Below are 22299 nucleotides of genomic sequence, written 5' to 3'. Positions count from 1 at the left end.
CTTAAGATTGAGAATACAATTGTTGGAGATCCCACATCGACTAGAGATTAGAGTCTTTCATTGTATATAAGTGGATCTCCAACAACAATTATTATTTGTTGTCACTCCTAACTACAATAGATAGATTGAGAAAGATTTATTCTATGTGAGAGATGTGTAACTTTATATGGTGAAGAATACAAAGATTTTAGCATATTTCCACTAAAGCCTAAATTACATAAAAATACTAGAGTAAATTTTGCATCACGAGTATTTATATTGTAATTTAGTGTTTGATCTTCTAACTTATTTTTCTTTATACAAGTCCTTTAGAAAAATGATTGTTGTTGTGTAATTTTTACAAAATGTTCAAGAACTTGATAATATATAAAGAGACTTTGCACATAAATATTCTTGATATTTGATGTTTGTTGAAGTGAGTCCAAGTATGGAAGATTGTGTTTCCTTCTATTCTTGAGCTCTAAATAAAGAAACAATGCAAATATATTTCATAGATAAAGTAGTTGGATTGAGTTTAATTTCACATTGCTCAAGATCTTGAACCATTTAATGATCACGGATTCCTTAATATGTTTGTTAATCATCAAAGCTTTTCACTAAAATTTTGTCTAGTGTACTTTGAGATATATTAAACTGTTTAGGCCTAAAAAGTTCGAAATGCATGTTTGAGAGATTCATATTAGAAATTGGAAGATAAGATAAGAGAACTTTACCTTTCTGAGTTGTTATTGATGGAATGTATGAACTTGTTGTTTTTACAAGTTTTAGAAGTGACGGTTCTAGAATGATAAATATTAAATTCTAATTATAGGTAAAAATATAAATTAGAACTTTCATGACTTAATTATTTATTTCTAGAAATCATTATCACTCTAAAATATTTTTTTATCTAAATTTCCTTTAATGTTCTCATCACTCAATCAACAAATAGTTAATTGATAAAAAATCAATGTTGTTTATCTCTTTACAAGAAACATATATCCCTCAAAAGCAATAGCCTATTGCTCAAGCGATGACCTGTTACTCAAACGATTACTCATATTTTCAGGAAAAAGAGAATTTATTCTATGGAGGGATCATGCTCAAGTAAGGAAAGCATTGCTTAATATCACTCCTATGTTAATTATATATATATATATATTATTTAACTTAATTATTTTATTGATAAATTTAAAATAAATATTTATTTATTGTATTACTTATGCTTTTTTAAGTAAGTTGAGTGTGATTGATGTACAATACACGAAATGGAATATTATTAAGTGAATGAAGTGTGTTGTATGTAATATTTGAGGAATAATAAATGATATTAATCACCTCAATATTATTAGTATTTCACTTGTATTTTTTTAAAATGCTATATTTTTATTTTCATTATAAGTCTTACCTTATCTATGTTTCGCATGCTATCTGACGAATTGCAATTTAACTTGTCTTTTACTAAATTTGGTGTAGATTCTTTTCAAAATTAATGAATAAGCTTTTAGATAACGTTTGTTATTTTAATACAGTATACAAAATTTATGATTTCATATATTTTAAAGATAGGATATGTTTGATAAAAAATCATTGTAAAAATATTTTCAATGGAATAATGTGTTTTGTGAAGTTATTTTTGTTTCATGCTTAAATATTGAATGCATTTAAACACAAAATCTTCAAAGATGGTTAGTCCAAATAAAAGAAATTATAAAAATATTTTATTTAAATTATTATTCATCAATTATAGTATTTTCATTGAAAACAAACATAAAGTTTGGAAATATGTCTCAAAAATTTTATAAAATATACACTACAAGAAAATCATGAAATAGAAACTAATTTTATAGACAAAAAATAATTAATTGCTATAATAACTAAATTAAATACCATTTTAGAAACTAAAAAAAAAATAGTTTATAAATTAGTTTATATTATTGTTAAATAGTTTCTAAATTAATATCTAATTAGTTACTAAGGTTTTAACTATCAATTATTTAGATTATAAATTTGATACCAAAACTCTTTGTTGCTAATTAGATATCAATTTAGAAATCATTTAACAATACTAGAAACTAGTTTAAAAACTATTTTTTTTAGTTTTTAAAGTAATATTTAACTTAGTCACTATAACAACTAATTATTTTTTGTCTCTAAAATTAGTTTCTATTTCATAATTTTCTTATAGTGATACTCTTCTAATTCTTTGAATTTCCTTTTCTACAAATTCACTTTTTATTTATTCTTTGTTGTTTTCTTGTTCTACCTTTAAAATAATTACACCTTCAATCGTTTATTCTTCAATAAGATCATTCACTATTTATTGTTTAATTCTTATTATTCACTATTTATCATTTAATTCATATTATTATTCTTTTCAAATACATATACATTGTTGAACAAGATACTTGAAAATGTATTACGTATATAATATTATTTATAAAATTACATAAATATATAATTATCTATTTTTAGTTTTGAATAGAATTTGGGATATATACATATTCGTTTGCCTAGTATATATGTAGAAAATATAAAGGTATATATTATCTTCTAATGCACTTTTTCTTTCAAAATATGTGTTCTTTTGTGTACCTAATAAAATGGAAACAAAAAAAACACAAAAGGAATATATATATATATATATATATATATATATATTTTTTATTTTTTTTAATGTTGCAGAATAAAAAAATATAAGAAATTACAGAAAAAGTGTATTAAAATTGAGTTGGACAGGCATGTGTTTTTGCAGAATGCCTGAAAACACGGGCATACGCAAATTAATTGAGTTCAATTATTTTAAAGGCATTAATGAACACTTTTGGTATAATTTATGTACATCAAAATAGAATTCTTCGTACTATAAATGATTTTTATAATACAGAAATAAAAGTTTTTTATAATATAAAAAAAATATAAGTATGAGATAAGATAAAATTATACTTTCTAGAGTATTTTTTTTTTATGAATTTCTATTCATATTCTAAACATATAGTTTCATTTATTATATATGAGAAAAGAATGAGAACTTGTGTGTAATAGAGATTTTAAAAAATGAGTTATATTTATTTTTTATAATTTCTATTATGTAAATAAGAACTTTACATTCTCATATTCATTTCCATGAATAGTTTTGAAAAACTTGAAGCAAGTACAGACTAAAGTAAATTGAATAGAGGAAAGGACATTTTTCTTGTTAAGATTTGTCCTCTTTCATGTACAAAATATATACATTTATGCCAAAGGTAAATACTGTATACTTTATTTAATTTTCACAATATTTACTTTTACTAAATACAAATGAATGAAGGTTTTTTTAATATCAATGAAGCAATTGATAAGGAATTAGTGAAGCAAATTATTAATTTACATTAAATTAAAAAATGTCAATTACTCATGATTAATTAAATTAGCCTTTTTTAGCTGTAACTTTTATTTAACAAAAATTAATTTGTAACATTTACTTTAAGTGGTTTGTTGAATATATATATATATATTAAAATAAATTATTAAATAAAAAATAATTAGTTATTATATTAAAAAAAATTAAATACTATTTCAAAGACTAAAAAAATTATTAATATCTAAATTAGTTTCTATTATTAATAAATAATTTTTAAATTAATATCTAATTATATATAAGATTTTAAATACCAAATTTACATCACTATTATTATTTTATAATAAAGTAAAATATCACAAGCTCTTTATTACTAGATGCTTAATATGTGGTGTCGAAATTTGTGTGGATGTGGTATAGGTAAAAGGAGAAAAAAATTATCTTTTAAATAAATAAAAAATTAGCAATATTTAACTCGGTTGATTTATTCCTTTTGGAGAATATGAATATGATTTTGAACATATTCTCCACTCATATTAATTTCAAATCTTATTAAATTCAGTATTAATATTAACCAAATTTTCAGTTAAAAAATATTTAATATTTAATATATATTTTGATGTGTGAAAAAATCTCACCCGAATAGACTTTAAGTCTACTTTAAAACCATTAATATATCTGCGTTGAATTTAAATATAATTCTTAAATATTGACAGTTTTTACTCAAATAAATAATTTTGTAAGATAAAATTGTGAAAGAAATGGAATGTGATAATTAAATCATCAACTGAATTTTTTTGACCTATTAACCACCTTGAAAATTAAAAATGGACGAATTGATCACCTTGAAATTTTCACCATGTCATAATTGAAAGTTTGGTTGTGAGTAATTGTAAATGTACATTTAACATGTTTTTTCCACTCAGATTAGTATTTTAAACCTCTAGTATGTAAGAGATCTATTAGAAATAATAAAAGGTAGAAGGTTTGTCGCCTGAGAGGGGAGGTGCAGTCGTTTATTATATTTTTAGGATGAGAAGGTAGACGATACACTTGAAAGCTTAGTATTAAAAAATATTGGTAAGTGTGCAGGTGTTTAGTTTCATGTATACGGATTGAAATATTTCTGAAATACTTCTATTTTATATATATATATATTTTATAAGAAAAATGAATCTGAGAACTAATGAACTTATGCCTTTTAATCTTAATTGTAAAGTTTATTTACTTTAAATATTTTTTTATAAAAAAAACTTTATAGGGATGATTCAGTTTTTATACAGATCACAAATTTAGTCCATAAAATATTTCTCTAGTCTTGAATTAGGTGTGATTAATATGAATTAGGTTTTGTTTTTGTTTGTATCATTATCTATGTGTGTGGGTTTGATTGTCACATTATTCTAGTCTTTCCCTGAAGGCAGCCATTTTCTTCAAACGTTGGGTTTCATTTTGAAGCACACAGTTTTGTCCTCCACGCCCTACAACACTTCCCTTATGCCCACTACCCTCCAAAATCATGTTCATCATACTCCTCCACTTGTTCAAATCATGTTTGGTAAGTGACCATGAAGAAAAAGAGAAAGGAACACAAGAGGAAAACAAACAAATATTAAAACATTTTTAGGTGTTGCAACCCATATATAAATAATTTACTTTAAAAAATAATAATATAGAAATTGAAATTCAAAATTAAAGAGATAATTCTCCTACTTTTCATATTTTCATACAAATACTATTGTACCTGAGTGGAGAGATGTACAATTATTGACGTGTCGATCTTTCTCTTCTTCAGTCGGTCGTTCCCTCTTGGTGTTTCCGTCGGTCGGGCGAGGTACCTGCGAAGACACTCCGACGCTCAAGTGAGTGAGAGATTCTAAGTGTGATCCAGCAAGTGGGTGAAAAAACGTACATTTCTTTGGTTTGAGCACACTATTTATAGGATTGCCTAGTGGGTTTTCTATCCCTTGGGTTCAGGATGGTCATGGATAGGTTTTGCAAGGTATGCACCGAAATATCTGGGGAACATATATTCTCTAAGCACGTTCTCTTTGTTTTTCGGAGGTGTATCCTAACCACCTTAGTTTTTCGGAGGCGTATCTTAACCACCTTAGTTTGCTGCGTAAATATCATTTATTATGCATTCGATCGGTCGACCCTGTGTGTTCGTCCGGCGCCTACTGATACAACTATTTTAAAGAAAGAGATATATCACATGTATATCCAATTTCTACCTATTAATGCACTTAAATTCACATACACCAAAAAAAAAGTATTTAGACAAAGAGGTATATTACAAATGATCTCCTACTTTTATACTAAATACACAAAATTCTACTAATATGTTATTTGTTAGTCTATTTTTAGCAAATCCTTTCAAAAGATAAAAAGAAATTATGTATACATTTGCATTAATGTGTGCGCACTAAGTCATTATGTGTGTCCATGTTGTTTACTTAACCGTTATGTGCATGTGTTTGTGTGTTTTTAAAACATACAAATATTTTCTAATATAGTTATTATAAATAGAACCAACAAATATATGTAATATTATTGCTTCAACTCAATTAATAACTTTCACTTGATGGAGTTGTAAGTTTGGTCTTGCGAGGTGGGCAAGTATTACTAAAAAAAATCAATAATAAAAATTAATTTTAAAAATAAAAAATAATTAATTGTTATATTAATTAAATTAGAGACTTAAAAAAATTAGTTTCTAAATTATTTTTTATTATTGTTAAATAATTTTTGAATTAGTATCTAATTAACTATAAAGACTTTTACTATCAAATTTAAAATCTATATTATCAAATTTAAAATCTATATAATTGATAGTTAAAATTTTAAATTAATAACTATTCCAGTAACAAGCTCCTATATAATATGCTTGTACCCTAACCATATTGCCAAAGCATTAAAAGATTAAAAACGCTTTTTTACTACATTTTAAATCGTGGAGACAGTTCATAATCCTAGATATATATTATATAAACAAAAAGTTAAAACATTTGTGAGAGAAGCCAATGCCTCTATAATTATGTATATATAGATCCTCTTGCAACTTTTTATTTGTTTTCTCCATACCAAACACATTTTTTTTCTTGCATTCCTTGTTTTCATTTTTTCAGCCTGCTATTCTTAGTAAGTAGGTAATGTGTTTTCATGTTTGAAGGTTAGAAGAAGATGGACCCATTCTTGAGTAGATTTGTGTGAGATTTGTTTTTTAGGTGAAGAATTTGTTTAGAAATTATTCTGTGAGCTTCCCGGTATACTAGAGATTGTTTTGTTTGTATTGTATTTTGTCCTGTTTTAACTAAAGATTGGTTATAAGGATTCTAATAGGATAATTGTTGAATTCTTTTGATGTGTCCTATTATTCATTTTCTTTCTTGAAGGTTGATTTGGTGGTTTGTAGAGTCTGATAGATGCTTTTATGTCAGAAGTTAAGCAGACTGACCTTGACCACTTTATAAAGGTTGAAACATTCCTAAAGTGTCTGTATAAGGAAACACTCATGTGTCTCATTTTATTTTATTTATTCTTTTTGTGATAAAAAAAATTCATCAAAACAAAGTTAATCAAATTTATATAATATTTTTCACATGTTAATAATTGTGAAATTGTTGCTATTTAGTGTGTTTACAAGCATGTAGATTTGCATCTCCATAGGTGGTGATTTGAGTGAGAGAAGGTATTGGTATTATACCAAAAAACAATCACGTGCATGAGAAAATGTAGCAAAGGCAGAATTAGAACAGATTTCGAAACTTTCAAAGGAAAATCAGACACCAAAACCAATAGTGTGCATTTGATATTTTGTTGACCCAAGAGGCAACAGAGGAAGAGAGAATGGTAGAATTAACATCATCATTATGTGTGCAAAATCAAACAATGCCTTCTAAACACACCAACCCAAACAAATGCTCATGTTACTTACTATTACGAGGGAGTGCTACCTATAAAACAAATGGCTTCATTTTCTAAACAAATATTTTTTTAACTTTTACATCAACTTATTATCATCTACCATACTTAGGATTCTTATCATCTTCAACTAATGTGATTTCATAATAATTCTTTATCATGATATAAATGTTTGAAGATATATGGTATAGATGTGTTGTAAATATAGTATGTTTATGGGTTGGAATACCCAAATAGCTTCATTTAATTAATTTATTATTTTTATTAAAAAACATAAACTTTATTTTAATTTTTGAAAAAAATATTTATTTATATTTTAAACTATTTATGAAGATTTTTAAAAAAAAAATAATAATCTCATATAATATATATGTATATATGGAAACATGTGGTTTACAAAATTTATTAAACATTTAGACAAACCATTAGTAAAACCGACATATATTTTACACTTATGAAGTGATAATTTAAAGAAAGTTAATTACTTATTTAACATTTATAATTGTAAATTTTATTTTTTTTTCTCTGTATTTATAAATCATTTATTTTATTCTCTATGCATATAATTTTAATGGAAAAATCTTCCAGAAGTCCAAAATTGATTATTGATAGAATTTGAAAATGACATGTTATTGAGTTAAAAAATGATAAAACATTATAATTCCTTTTATTCTTTACATTTTTAATTTTTTAATATGGGTTGCTTAAAATTGTAGAGGCTAATTAAAGAAGAAATATAGTGTGTATAAAAAGGAAAAATGATGATTTTGAAGTATAGAAAGTAAAAGGTAAAACACATACCAAACCAATTCAATAATAATTTTGTGGTATAGTTTAATTACGAGTAATGATATATTAACAATATAATTTTTTATACAACAACCTTATAATTTCTAATACTATTATTTTAATACTTTTTCATATCATTTAATTATAAATTTCATCTTTATTATGTATTTATATCTCAATTCATTACACCAAAATTTATATATAACAGGATTTTTAAAGCATCATATTTCATTAATGACAAGGATGCATTAGAAAAAGTGTTGAAAAGTGTCTTGTTTTTACAACATGGTTTGGTTTGATTTGATTGAATGGGGGTGAATGTTTGGTTAGAGTTAAAAATGGTAGCAATAGAAAGTTTGTGTGTGTTCTTCTTCTCCCTTTTGTGAACTCTTTTGTGTGTGTTTGTGTGTGTGTGGTGTTGTAACAAACACAAACTCTATCTCTCTTGGGAGACAAACTGCAAGTCTAATCTCTGACTCTACCTTTGCCTTTCCCTTTCGCCTTTAATTGCCTTGCAGGGGGTAATTTCTTGACTTTCCACACACTTTGGCTTTCTAATCCTTTTACCTTCATACTTACTTATATGCCTCTCAATTCAACCACATAACATCCACATTTCTCTCTCTCTTTCTCTCTCTCTCTCTCACACACACACACTCTCATGTATAGTCTTATATATCACCAAATTGTTCCTTAATTTCTCACACATCAAACATCATTCACCATGACAGATCCTAAGTCCAATTTGTTCCATGAATGGTTCAACTTCATGCTCCTCCACCCTCACTACCCTTCTTCTTCCTCCTCTTCTCAATCCTACCCTCTTCCCAATTACTCAAACAACAGATTTGGAATTCAATTACAAGGAGAATCATCTTCATCTTCATCTTCATATTCATATTCATATTCATATCCTCCTCCTCCTTCATCTCCTCCTCTCAGAGAGGCCCTTCCTCTCATCAACAAGATAAGCCTCACAGGTGAAAATGATGAAGCCTCACCATGTGTTGTGGAAGAGAAAGAAGAGGAGAAGAAGCATGAGAGTGGTGAAGATGGTGATCAAGAAACTGTGACTGTTGCCCTACACATAGGGCTTCCAAGAATGGATACTTCTTCTGATCTGGGGTCATCTAGGGTGTCCTCAACTTGTAGGGAAATGGGTGAGAAAGAGGAAGTGAACATAGTTTCTGAACACCCTTTGGAAAGATTGAACAAGGGTCAGTATTGGATTCCCACCCCTTCACAGATTCTCATTGGTCCTACACAGTTCCCATGTCCTGTGTGCTCAAAAACCTTCAACAGATACAATAATCTTCAGGTATGTTGTATAAAAACTTTGATGTTAAACATTGTCATGTAAATTTTCAGCTAAGTTAACACATCTAAACAACAAACAAAAACAATCATCTAACAACAGCAATCATGTGTTTTCACATATCTATTATTAAAATGGAAAAGAAAAAACAAATACAACTGTACTTTCATCATTTCTTTTACTATGTTCATCATAAAATGTCCTTGGTTTCTTTCCAATTTCTTCAATGATTTTTGAGATTGAATCAGATGAGATAGGCCCCTCCTTGTGTGGTTCATCATTTTTGTGTTCCTGTGTGCAGCCCTTTTGCATGGTCTTGTTTTGTTTTTTGTTCTTTGTTTCTGATGAACAACAACACTATTTGGTCTCGATCTCAGTACCTTAATTAATTTTTTGTTTTCTTTGAAAACTTGGAAACCTCTTTGCTTCTGCTTTTATGTCGCCTAGAACGTTGTGCTGCGCCAGACTGCAAAGTGCAAATGAATGGAAAGTAAAAACAAATTATTAATATCAATGCTTCTCTCAGGACTCAGATGTTCCTCGTCAAAAGCCTGTGAACTTACCACACCCTTTTCAAAGCACTGCAAAACAGTAAAAAAAAAAAAATTAAAAAAATTGTTATTCATTCACTTGTTGTTATGAGTTCATTTCCTCATCACATGTCTTAATGAAGTGCCAGTCCCTCACACTCCTGATGTATAATTTAAGTATAATTAAGAAAACATATCTTGAAATCTGAATAAGTTATACAAAAGGGTACAAACTTTGAGTTAATTTTTTCTATCAATAAAAAATAAAATGAATAAAAAAAAATATTTCACATATTCCAATTCATATATAAAAGAATTAGTACTGATTTGTACTTTGAATTTAGGGTTTAGTACTTTTGAGTTAGTACTGATTTGTCATCTTATTCAGCAAAATTAGAAATGAATTAATAAGCCATGTTGCTTCTTCTTGCCTTTTAAATTTTGTAATTCCTTCAATTTCATGATATAATCACTAGATGGTTTCTATGATGAATTACTTTCCACAGATGAAACTGATTTTTTTTATCAGAATGCAAAAATAAATTAAAATCATATTTTTTGAGGTGTTTGAATCTTTATAAAAAATTAATCAATCCTCAAATTCATATATACATCTATGTATATGTTCACTAAAACCCAAATATTGTACATGCATGCACCTTAATTTCTCTTTCTGCAAACAAATTGGTTTAGAATTTGTTGCTGTATATGAAGTAAATGGAAGCAAATTAGAATCTTTAATTATAAATTTCACATGCCTAATCTAAGGTTCACACCAGAACACTATTTCATTCTGGAGCATATATACTCATTTTGTTATTTACATGCAAAAAACATTACTATTTTAAGTAAAGGCTCCTCTAACCCATGTATAAATAAACTATAAACACTTTTATATACCATTTAGAGTAGAAATTGTACTCTAAAGATATTAATAAACAAGAAACATTGGTTAATTTGAACAATAATTCTCAATACATACATCAATCTTTTGCATATTACTATGCAAATTGATATCTCAACTATACATCTATCATCTGCTACATACATCAATAAGATACATCAATCTTATGCAACTTGATATCTCAACTATACATCTATCATCTGCTACATACATCAATCTTATGCAACTTGATATCTCAACTATACATCTATCATCTGCTACATACATCAATCTTATGCAACTTGATATCTCAACTATACATCTATCATCTGCTACATACATCAATCTTTTAATAGATTTATCATCTGCTATAACTGCTTTAGTTCTGTTTCATTAATGAGTTGATTTTCAGATGCATATGTGGGGACATGGATCTCAATACAGAAAGGGGCCTGATTCTCTGAAAGGAACACAACCAACAGCCATGTTAAGGCTTCCATGCTTTTGTTGTGCACCAGGTTGCAAGCACAACATTGACCACCCAAGAGCAAGGCCTCTGAAGGATTTCAGAACTCTTCAAACACATTACAAGAGAAAGCACGGCATAAAACCCTACATGTGCAGAAAGTGTGGCAAAGCATTTGCAGTGAAAGGTGATTGGAGAACACATGAGAAGAACTGTGGCAAAATATGGTATTGTTTATGTGGCTCTGATTTCAAACACAAAAGGTCCCTAAAAGACCATGTCAAGGCCTTTGGCTATGGCCATGGTGCTTTTGGCATTGATTGCTTGCAAGAAGAAGATGAAGCAGCTTCTGAAATTGAACATGATGGAGAAAATTCAACATGAAACTTAGAAAAACATATAAAAGGATGAACTGTTATATTCCTCAGTTTCACATACATGCTTGTAATAGACTGTGTAGTTGAATTGACCTATTTTTCATCTTTTCAGCTTCAGTTTTCCATAATTATGTGGGTTGCTACCTTCATTTTAATTAGCAGTATCTACTATTTTCATTATGATCCTCTCTCACTCCTTTTTTTCTTTATGGTGTGCCATGCTTAAACATAGTTAATACACCAATCTTCAGAATATACATATATATAAATCCACATTTTAGCTTTTAGCATCTAGGGTTTGTGTAGAATTCCAAATAACAAAAATCACCACGATAATGTAAAACTTTCTTGGAATATGTTTTTTCTTTTGTGTGTAAATTTGCATCTGATTTTACTGTAAAAAAAAATCATTTAATAAAAACTAATTTTAAAGATAAAAAATAGTTAGTTATTATATTGATTAAATTAGTTATTGTATTGATTAAATTAGTTATTGTATTGATTAAATTAGATACTATATTAATTAAATTATATATTATTTTAGAAATTAAAAAAAAATGAGTTTCTAAATTAATTTCTATTATTGATAAATAATTTCTAATTTGATATTTAATTAGCTATCAAGATTTTTTCTACTAAATTTAGAATCTAAATAATTGGTAATTAAGTCATTGGTAGTTGATTAGATACCAATTTAAAAATTATTTATCAATAATAAAAACTAATTTAAAAATTAATAATTTTTTTAATTTTTAAAATAGTAACTAATTTAGTTAATATAACAATTAATTATTTTTAATCTCTAAAATTGATTTTTATTTAATAATTTTTTTAGTAGTGTATACACAATTTTTTCTGCTCTACTAAGATAGCTATTTTATGAATATTAGCACATTAAGAACTTGCAATAGCAGCATCAAGCCCAGGAAGAAGTTCTGATATAAGCATGGTTATTTTTTTCTGAGTATTAAGATGTATGGTTACATATATTGAAAAACCAACATCAGTTATGACAAAAATGAAAATATAATAGGTAACTAATTTTGATTCAACAATGTTATTAGTTTTGATGATATTACATCTAAATGTAGTTTGTTAATGGTGAAATAGAGGGAAGAAAAAAAAGTAAAAATGAGAGAAAATGCATGGTTTAGTAGAGACAAAATGTAGGAAAATGTTTTACATAAATTATGTGAAACATACCATAAAAGAGTTGTGCACAAAAGTGATCAAATAAGTGAAAGTTGTGTTGTAAACCTTCCATAAATGAATATGGTTACTTCCATTCCTTGTTTTAGGTTTATGTAACAACTTTTTGTTTCCTTATAATAATAATAATAAAGTTAGTAATAATAATTAAATATCCAATATCAATCAAAATAATAACAACATTCTTTAAAATCAAATAATATAAAAAATAATTTTTATTTTATTTCTCTTCTCCCAAACAACTTTTATTATTTCTATTATTTTCTTTACCTAACTACCTGCTTCTTTTTCTTATATTTCTTTTTTTTCTATCGAACACTCCCTAAATTTTATATCTAATTAAAATTATGTTAACTTGTTTGGGATTTTAGCTAACACTATTTTTTAGTTATTTTTATTGTTAATACTTTATATATATATATATATTAAAAATTAGTACAATTGTTTAATAATAGAAATCACTTTAGATATGGATAATTTTTTAGTCTCTAAATTAGTATTTAATTTAATTAATATAGTAATTAGTTATTTTTTTCTAAATTTGGTTACCATTTATTAATTTTGTTGTATTGATTTTCTTTGTAGTGTTTTTTTTTTCATATAAGAAACTAAATTGAATGTGGTAAAAAATTATTAAGACTTCTTTCAGTCTTTAAAATATATTTAATTTTTTTGGTATTCTAAGTTGAAGTCCTTGGTAAATTAAAGTCTTGGTTAGTCAAAATTGTGTTTTAATGTGATTAATGTAAGAAATTATTAGGTTTTGTTTTATATAGAAATTGTAACATCCCTTAAATACTTTATTTTAATGTTATTAATTTTTATTAATAAAAAATTATTATTGAATATTATATCTTATTTATTTTGTGATTTTCAGTTTAAAAATATTGAAACATAATATAATAAATTAGTTCTCATTAATTGCATGGTTGTATAAAAAAATAATTTGGAAGTGATGTGGAAGAAAGTAAATGAATATATTGTTTAGATCTTATTAAAATATTGAAGTAATAGCTGAAAAAGCAAAATGACATAGGGCTTCTTTGCCTCTGAAAAGGGTTATTACATTAAAGTGTACCTTCTTTGGATTGAGTGTGTTCATGCATATATACGACAGTGTATAGTGTTTTTTCTTCTATAAGCAAAAGATTTCACTAAGAAAGATAACCAACTTTTTGCACACAATATGTACCAAAAAGTTAGTGACAAAAGCTGGAACAAGGTTTTTAAGGTAGTTATTGGAGGTTTTATATGGGTACATTGTATTCAAAAGAGTGGAGTGATTAGTATAAGGGTTGCATCATCCTTAAATAGAATATATTTATTTATTTTTATCAATAAAAAAAACTAAGTTAAAAAAAAGAAAAAAAAAAGTCATACAATGGTTGAGATATTCTTCTTACTTTGTGTCAAATTATGACAAATATAAAATGTGTTCAATAGAGGTATGATGATGAATCTTATCTCTTAATAGAGATAAGATTTACTCTATATATTTTCTATTACATGACAAAGAAAAATGATTATAAATAGATTAGTGGGTTTTCTATTACATGATAAAGAAAAATGATTATAAATAGATTAGTGGGGTGGAAAGAAGAGAGAAGGATGAGAGAGAAAGAGAGAAATTAAGAGAGTTTTAATCAAATTAAGTACATTTTTATAAGAGAAATAAGGTATTTATTATTTATATTTATTTATTTTATTAATTCTTTGTCTCACACTTCATTCATTTTATCTATTTTATCTATTCTTTTTCTCACACTAACATAGTCATCAATCACTATGGTAGTGTTTATCAAGTAATTGCATATGAACCAACTGTGGTTAGATGAAGAGAAAAAGCATCAGAAAATGGAAGAAAGCAAAGGAAGAGTTTGTGTTACAGGAGGAACAGGTTTTATTGGTTCATGGTTAGTCAAGAGACTCCTTCAAGATGGTTATTCTGTCAACACAACTGTGAGACACAACTCAGGTAGCAAAAGCAACCCCATCTGTTTTCTATGAACGTTTTCAGAATGAAAAAAAATGCTCTGAAACACTCTTTTGAATCTGCTTTTTAATATTGCTTGGAATTTGTTGAAGATCAGAATACTTGGTTGGTTTCATCTCATATCTTAACTGATCCTTTTATAGTTTTTATCAAACTTTAATCAAGAAAAGAGGGTGTATTTTTACTACTATTGCTATTCAATTTGTGCATTTAATTGGACCATATGGTTTTTTAGCTGAAAGTGTGGGGTTCTGTAACTTTTGTTTGTGTTTTACAAGATTCTTGCATCTGTAACATGTTCCAGTTTCATATTACCCCAACATGCACAAAGTTTTGTGATTAGTGAAAGCAAAATTTACAATATTGTTTACTTTGATATAAAGTAGAACACAGGAAAGATGTTAGCTTTCTTAAGAGCTTACCTGGAGCATCGCAGAGGCTTCAAATTCTGAGTGCTGATCTGAACAATCCAGAAAGTTTTGGTGCAGCCATTGAAGGGTGTAGTGGAGTTTTCCATGTTGCTACCCCAGTTGACTTTGAACTAAGAGAACCAGAAGAAGTAGTGACCAAAAGATCCATTGATGGAGCACTTGGTATTTTGAAGGCATGCCTCAATTCCAAGACTGTGAAAAGAGTTGTTTACACCTCTAGTGTCTCTGCTGTGATTTTCAATGGCAAAGAAGAAATGATGGATGAATGTTCTTGGAGCGATGTGGATTATCTCAGAGCTTCAAAACCATTTGGTTGGTCATATGCGGTTTCAAAGACTTTGACAGAAAAGACAGTGCTTGAATTTGGAGAACAGAATGAATTGGATGTTGTGACACTAACTCCCACTTTTGTTTTTGGACCCTTCATTTGTTCAAAGCTTCCTAGCTCAGTCCATGCTACACTGAATTTTGCTTTTGGTATGTGACAGCAATTTTAATTGTCATGACTTCAAAACTGAAACACAATACTAAAGATGCCATAAACAATTCAACATTGAACAGAAATCAAGCTCAAAGACAATATGTAAACACCTGATCAAGATAACTTTAACATGGGAACTTGTCAATTTCATCAAAAGAAATGTTTACTAGTTGTTAATGTCAGATGCTAAAGTTGTATTATTTGTAATATCGAGATACTTATGTTTTTTCTCAGATCTTTTTTCTCAAGTCATACTTTGTTTTTTTCTTTTACTTTGACTAGTGACTTAATCCTTTGGTTTATATGAGATTGGTTACATGATGTATTTTTGTCGGGTAGCACTAGAGTTGATGTGTGAGGTTTGATATTCTGTATAAAGGTTTGACCATTCTTGAAGTGATTCATATTTATGTAGGCAGGAAAGGACCGTTTGGTTTGATACTTGAGACGCCAATGGTGCATGTGGAGGATGTGGCTAGAGCACATATATTTCTGCTGGAACAGTCTAATGCAAAAGGGAGGTATAATTGTTCACAATGCTTGGTGACTTATGAAAGGATGTCTGAACTTGTTTATGCCAAATACCCAAAAGTTCAACCACCAAACTTAGAGTGAGTTCTTGCTTTTAAAGTGGTTACACACTTGTCATTCATTCCTCATTTGAGTACACAAGTTTTCTTTGATCTCACTGCAATGAGTATTTGGTAATTTCTTCTTGTAGCTCGTTGAAACAAGTTGAAGGTATCAAGATACGAGATTTATGTTCAAAGAAGCTAATAGATGCAGGATTCGTGTTCAACTATGGAGTAGAGAAAATGATTGATGATGCAATTGAATGCTGCCAAGAAAAGGGTTACCTGTAAGGTAGTTGCATTGTGTAGCTTTTTGTTTTTGTATAATAGGGTGCTTATCCATGTAATGAGACAACATCATAAGTAGTTGTTTAAGCTAATAATCATCAATCCTAAAAGAGCCTCAAAATCTGTTTTTATAGCCTTGAATATAGTTACACCGGGGTGTGAAGTGAATTGAATACAAATTCAACTGAGAAAAAAACAGAACAAATATAGAAACAAAGGAAATTCCATTATTTGTGAAACTAACTCATAAAATTGGTTATACTACATATATTACATATATTGTACCATACATAGCCAGCATGACCAAAACCTTTAGTACAACTTGGAAAATTAAGTCGAATCATCACTTAAGTTGATTGATTAGGCATAATTTAAGTATACGGAATCCTTCCTTAATATTAAGATTGACTCGATAATTCGTATCAAATCATACCCACCAACACATATAAATACATGTTCCAAAACAAAGCAAATGAACAAGGTAAATATATGCATTTAGTAGTATTTATTATTCTCAACCACCGAATACCAAACACTGACTCAAGTGTCGGAAAACCTTTTATAAATGTTTCTCCTTGATCAAAGACCGACGACCAAGAACTATTAAAAACCGACACCTCGAAGACCGAAGAATATACACACCATAGCGACTCAAGGACAAATATTAATTTCACAAGTTTGTCTCTTAACCTGCTTGTCTAATTATTGGTATTAGATCTGATAGGAACCAAAACAAGAATTGTAGTAACAAAGAAAAAGGATGTATCATTCAAAATTAGAAGTGTGGTAGCTAATACAAGGTAAAACCATCATCATAGGAAACATGGCAGCCACGTCTACAAGGTGGGGCATTCTCATCATACTCGGCACAGCAACTCCATCTTTTCTTCCAATTGGCACGGCCAGTGTTTGGTCTGTTATTCATCTCATTCCATTTGTACACAATTACTCCAGATTTTTCACTCCAATCCCCATCAATTCCTTGGTGTGGTGGAGCCAATGAAAATAGACCTTTATCTCCTACAACATTACACAGGTAATAATGATTATGTTAAATCTATGATAATTCTAGAACACAACATGGATGGTATAATAACTGTCCGATAGCGGGTGATCGGATAAACTCAACAAACAATCGCTAAAATAGACTCGAAAAATGTCTTTATACCATATTAAGAAGTGAACTTTAAGCCTAACTCAATCTCATAAAACCGGCTTATGAGATGAGGTTTGCATCCACTTATAAAGAATGAAATGTATGAATCTCTAATCGATGTAGGATCTTTAACAGAAAGTGATTTAGATGTTACATACCATTGGTGTGGCCATGGAAGGAGCAAGAAAGAGGAGAATTATCTTGATCTGAGTAAAGGGTGTTGCATCTCAGACACCTTTTATTTGTTTGAACATGGGATGTGCCTGCTTTATTCTGAGACTGTGAGCAGCACTTGAGCTGAAATGATGGCTTGCAAAAAAGTGGGCTTTGAGAGAAACTGAGAGAGAAAAATACCATTCAGATTCACCCTTTTGATTTTTCGTGGCAAAAGTAAGAAATGAAAGAGGGAAGTAACCAGTGGCAGAAAGTGTGTTCTTCTTAAGAGTTCAGAAATATTCTGTTTCTGATAGCAAAGAATGATGATAATGTTGGATTGTTGTCATTGCCACTTGCAACAGAAAACGACATGAGATGCCAAATATCCCAAAGTTTATATCACTGAAATAATAACATTTAAGATAAAATATTTATTTTCCCTCTGCAATATGTAAAATTTACTTCAATTCTAATTTTAAAACAGAGTTCTATAAATAGTTCTGATAACTATTTTTTTAAAATATTTAAATAAAGCATTACAAAAGTAGTGGGACAACAAATTTTTTTAGATGAACTAAAATTACACTTAAGCAACAAAAATTTCTTCTAAAATTTATGTACTTTTATAATTACTCTATAATTTTTAATATATTTTAATATGACTTTCAATAAAACTTTATCTTTTTTTTTCTTGGAGGTTGATAAGTAGCATATTGCAAACGAGAGATAATTTGATCAAGATAAACATTGTATTGAACTCTGCTCATATGTATTGCTCTTTCTGCTACCATCATGTATTTTTCTTCAAGAGACAAAGGGCAATTTTTTGAAAATTTTTCTTACAACTCAACTAGCAAGCTACATAATTAAGTAATTAAACTTATTCTTAGTTAAAAAATTATCTAGAACCATTATAATAAAATAAATTTTTTAGACAAAAATAACAACGTCAATCAAAATTAAAACAATTTACATAGATGATATTATAATTATGTAAAGACATACATGGACACTGGACACGACACAAACACTTCGACACGACATGAAACACTTTAACATGTGTAATCTCTATAATGTAGAATATGATGTTTATATATTATATAATTATGAATTATATAAATTGACAATCAAGATTTTTGTAAACAAGTATGTCTGAATTTTTTCTTTGTAGCATAGAAATGTTTCTCACGCCTAGTTCAAAAGAATTTAAGTTTTTAGAAAATCACTATATTTATCCTTTTTAAAATTGTGTTGGAAGCGTGCTATAATTGTCAGATATCAAAAAATTATTTATTGAATTTGACATTTCACTGATACTTATCGTAGGAGCGTCATATACATAAATGTAACTGAACTTCACAGTATTATAATTCCAAAAACAAAAGCATAATGTAAAAAAAAAAACTTTTTCAAATGAGATAATTTTTGTCCCACTTTATGAATAACCATCCTCATATATTACATAAATAAGGGTACAAATTACTTAAGAGGTAACCCTTTTTCCTTGCAGCATTGGATTGCATCATCAAGCATCTCCTCAATTCCATACTTGAACACAAATCCAGCATCTATGAGCTTCTTTGATGATAAATCTGGTATCTTCACACCTTTTATTTTGTTGAAACATCTACAATAAATAAAAAAATAAACCAAACACTTGTTGCAATGAAATCAAAGAAAAACCAAATGCTCAAATCAAGAAGAACTGTCAAATGTGTCACAACATGAAGTTCAACAGAAACTCACTCTACTGTCTCTGGCTTAAATTCTTGGTATTTGGCAGAAACAATTTCAGAGATCCTTTCATAAGTAACCAAACATTTTGAACAATTATACCTCCCTTTTGAATTAGGATTCTCCAGCAGAAATATATGTGCTCTAGCCACATCATCCACATGCACCATTGGTGTCTCAAGCAAGGAATCAAATCCACTTTTTTCTCCTGTGTAAATTTCTTTCTATATATTTACATTTTCTTAACTATCTGTTACACGATAAATGGTAGAAAATAGGATAATCAAATTGCATCACTGACCAAATGAGAATTTCAATGAAGCTTGAACTGAGCCAGGAAGCTTTGGACAAATGAAGGGTCCAAAAACAAAAGTTGGAATCAGAGTCACAACTTCCAATCCATTTTGTTCTCCAAATTCAAGCACTGCCTTCTCTGTCAATGTCTTTGAAACTGCATAACTCCAACCAAATGCCTTTGAAGTTCTAAGAAGATCCACATCAGTCCAAGAGCTTTCATCCATCACTTGTTGTTCTTCTGTGCCACCATGAACCACAGCAGAGGCACTAGAGGTGTAAACAACTCGTTTCACAGTCTTGCAATTCAGGCATGCCTTCAAAATGCCAAGTGCACCATCAATGGATCTTTTGGTCACTACTTCTTCTGGTTCTCTTAGTTCAAAGTCAACTGGGGTAGCAACATGGAAAACTCCAACACATCCTTCAATGACTGCATTGAAGCTTTCTGGATTGCTGAGATCAGCACTCAGAATTTGTAGCCTTTGAGATGCTCCTGGTAAGCCGGTGAGAAAGCTAAGATCCTTCTTGTGTTCTTTGTTTTAAACATCAAAATTGCAGTTTTGGTTCAGTGAATCAAATTGCAAACTAAATCAAATAAAGAACATTTAGAGAGATTAAGAGTGCTGTTCTTTTTTCCATTGGGGGCAATCTTACTCAAATCAACCAAGAATGTTGTTTCTTTGGCAATTCCAAAAGGACCACCATATCAGAAACACACCACAATCATTTAAACATCAATTTCAACACACAGCTTATGCACAAATCATTGAAACTAAATGCCAAAAACAAGTAAAAAAATTCCCACCCTTCAAGCAGCAATGTCTAGTATGAACCCACACCAAAAGGGTATCTGGGAATCAATATGAATATTCAATATATATGGTCAAATTAAGTTCAGGAAACAACTAAGAACAGTGTAGCATTTGATTTGAAATCCTATAACATGAAAAGCTTATAATAAAAAGAAGGAGAATGTTCTGATTCTATAAATGTTTAGCATGTGAGAAGCTTTTGTGTTACCTGGATTGTTTCTCACAGTGGTGTTAACAGAGTAACCATCTTGAAGGAGGGTCTTGATAATCCATGAACCAATAAAACCTGTACCTCCTGTCACACACACTCTTCCTTTGCTTTCTTCCATTTTCTCAAACCTTTCTTGCTCTGATTACTGCTACAGATTCAATTTTTCTATGCACAGAAAAAAGTTGTAATTGAAAGTGACACTTGTGAACTTTAATTATTCATTATTGTACATGTTTTAGCTTTTTTTTCTTTCTTTCTTTTTTCTATTATCATGATCACATACTTTACCTAATTGCCACACCTTTTATGTTCATGATTTGGGTTTAGGAAAATGTTCGGTGGAGAGTACAATTATTAAATAATAATAATAAATAATTAATTATTATATTAATTAGATTAAAGATTATTTTAAAAACTAAAAATTATTGATATTTAAAATAGTCTCTATTATTAATAAAAATTTATAAAATAATTTTTAAATTGGTATCTAATTATTAGTTAATAAGGTTTTAGTTAATAATTACTCATGTTCTAAATTAGTCTATATTAGAATCTAAAATATTAGTAGTTAAAACTTTGATAATTAATTTAAATATAAATAATATTTTAATTTATAAAATGAATTTAAACTAGTAATATAATAACTAATTATTTTAGACTCTAAAATTAATTTTTTTTAATGATTTTTTTTAGTGGAAGATTCCAAATTTTATATGTTCTAAAAATAATAATAAATGTAGTTGATGATATGAAACAAAATAAAAATAGAGAGAAGTTGAAAATGCCAAATAAGTATTTACAATTTTAAGGTTACTATATATCAATAATGTTTAGGAGTTTTGGGTAATTTATTAATTGTAATTAAATGATAAAAAAGTTATCTAAAATAGATTTAATTGGTAAAATGTTTAAGGTAATTTAGTTATTCATTATTTAGTATTTAATAACTTGTGCTTAACGTTAGTCTAGTACCAAGTTATTATTATGATTGAATTTTATTTAAGATTTACTTAAAGACAAGTTAACAATAACTGTCAACAGAAAGTGACAAATTTGTTGAACGTTAGTTTTTATACATTTATTAAGAGAAAGAGAAATATATATTTAAAAAATAATCTACTAATTTTTTGTATTTTTTTGTATTTTCATTTTCAATTTATCATAATTTTTAACTAATTGACTATTTAAAATATGTAAAATTAAATTACAATAAAATTGATTATTAATTTATATATACTATATGTTTAAAAATTAAAAATAATAATGTTAACTTAATATATAATTCTTATATTATTATACAATTTCAATTTCTAATATTATTTTTAATGTTATCTTAAACTTTTGGTATATATA

The 22299-nt window shown here is 28.0% G+C and overlaps 2 protein-coding genes, 1 long non-coding RNA gene and 1 pseudogene across 3 annotated transcripts; 2 read left to right on the top strand and 2 right to left on the bottom strand.

Annotated features, from left to right (window-relative positions):
- The first annotated feature begins 8631 nt into the window (after nucleotides 1-8631).
- LOC137823671 (zinc finger protein WIP2-like) lies at nucleotides 8632-11786 on the top strand. Its single transcript, XM_068628897.1, has 2 exons — nucleotides 8632-9353; nucleotides 11176-11786. Exons 1-2 carry the CDS (start codon nucleotides 8760-8762, stop codon nucleotides 11611-11613), a joined length of 1032 nt encoding a protein of 343 aa, XP_068484998.1. The 5' UTR covers nucleotides 8632-8759; the 3' UTR covers nucleotides 11614-11786.
- A 2582-nt stretch (nucleotides 11787-14368) lies between these two features.
- LOC137820027 (vestitone reductase-like) lies at nucleotides 14369-16713 on the top strand (annotated as a pseudogene).
- Nucleotides 16714-17325: 612 nt separating this feature from the next.
- Nucleotides 17326-18207, bottom strand: LOC137820036 (uncharacterized). Its single transcript, XR_011082529.1, has 2 exons — nucleotides 17895-18207; nucleotides 17326-17600 (listed from the first exon to the last, which is right to left on the bottom strand). It is a non-coding gene; the product is annotated as an uncharacterized lncRNA (long non-coding RNA).
- Nucleotides 18208-19238: 1031 nt separating this feature from the next.
- LOC137820020 (vestitone reductase-like) lies at nucleotides 19239-21225 on the bottom strand. The gene is made up of 4 exons (XM_068623791.1): nucleotides 20944-21225; nucleotides 19928-20455; nucleotides 19639-19834; nucleotides 19239-19519 (listed from the first exon to the last, which is right to left on the bottom strand). Exons 1-4 carry the CDS (start codon nucleotides 21062-21064, stop codon nucleotides 19372-19374), a joined length of 993 nt encoding a protein of 330 aa, XP_068479892.1. The 5' UTR covers nucleotides 21065-21225; the 3' UTR covers nucleotides 19239-19371.
- Between the last annotated feature and the right edge of the window lie 1074 nt (nucleotides 21226-22299).

Source organism: Phaseolus vulgaris, chromosome 11 (genome assembly GCF_000499845.2).
Source record: "Phaseolus vulgaris cultivar G19833 chromosome 11, P. vulgaris v2.0, whole genome shotgun sequence".
Taxonomy (NCBI): domain Eukaryota; kingdom Viridiplantae; phylum Streptophyta; class Magnoliopsida; order Fabales; family Fabaceae; genus Phaseolus; species Phaseolus vulgaris.
This window is presented reverse-complemented; position numbering and strand designations above follow the sequence as displayed.

Coding starts and splice junctions, on each gene's coding strand:
- LOC137820020 (XM_068623791.1), bottom strand. CDS start 21,064: ATGGAAGAAAGCAAAGGAAGAGTGTGTGTGACAGGAGGTACAGGTTTT. Junction 20,456..20,943: donor CACTGTGAGAAACAATCCAG/GTAACACAAAAG, acceptor TTTAAAACAAAG/AACACAAGAAGGATCTTAGC. Junction 19,520..19,638: donor TTTAAGCCAGAGACAGTAGA/GTGAGTTTCTGT, acceptor TATTTATTGTAG/ATGTTTCAACAAAATAAAAG.
- LOC137823671 (XM_068628897.1), top strand. CDS start 8,760: ATGACAGATCCTAAGTCCAATTTGTTCCATGAATGGTTCAACTTCATG. Junction 9,354..11,175: donor ACAGATACAATAATCTTCAG/GTATGTTGTATA, acceptor GTTGATTTTCAG/ATGCATATGTGGGGACATGG.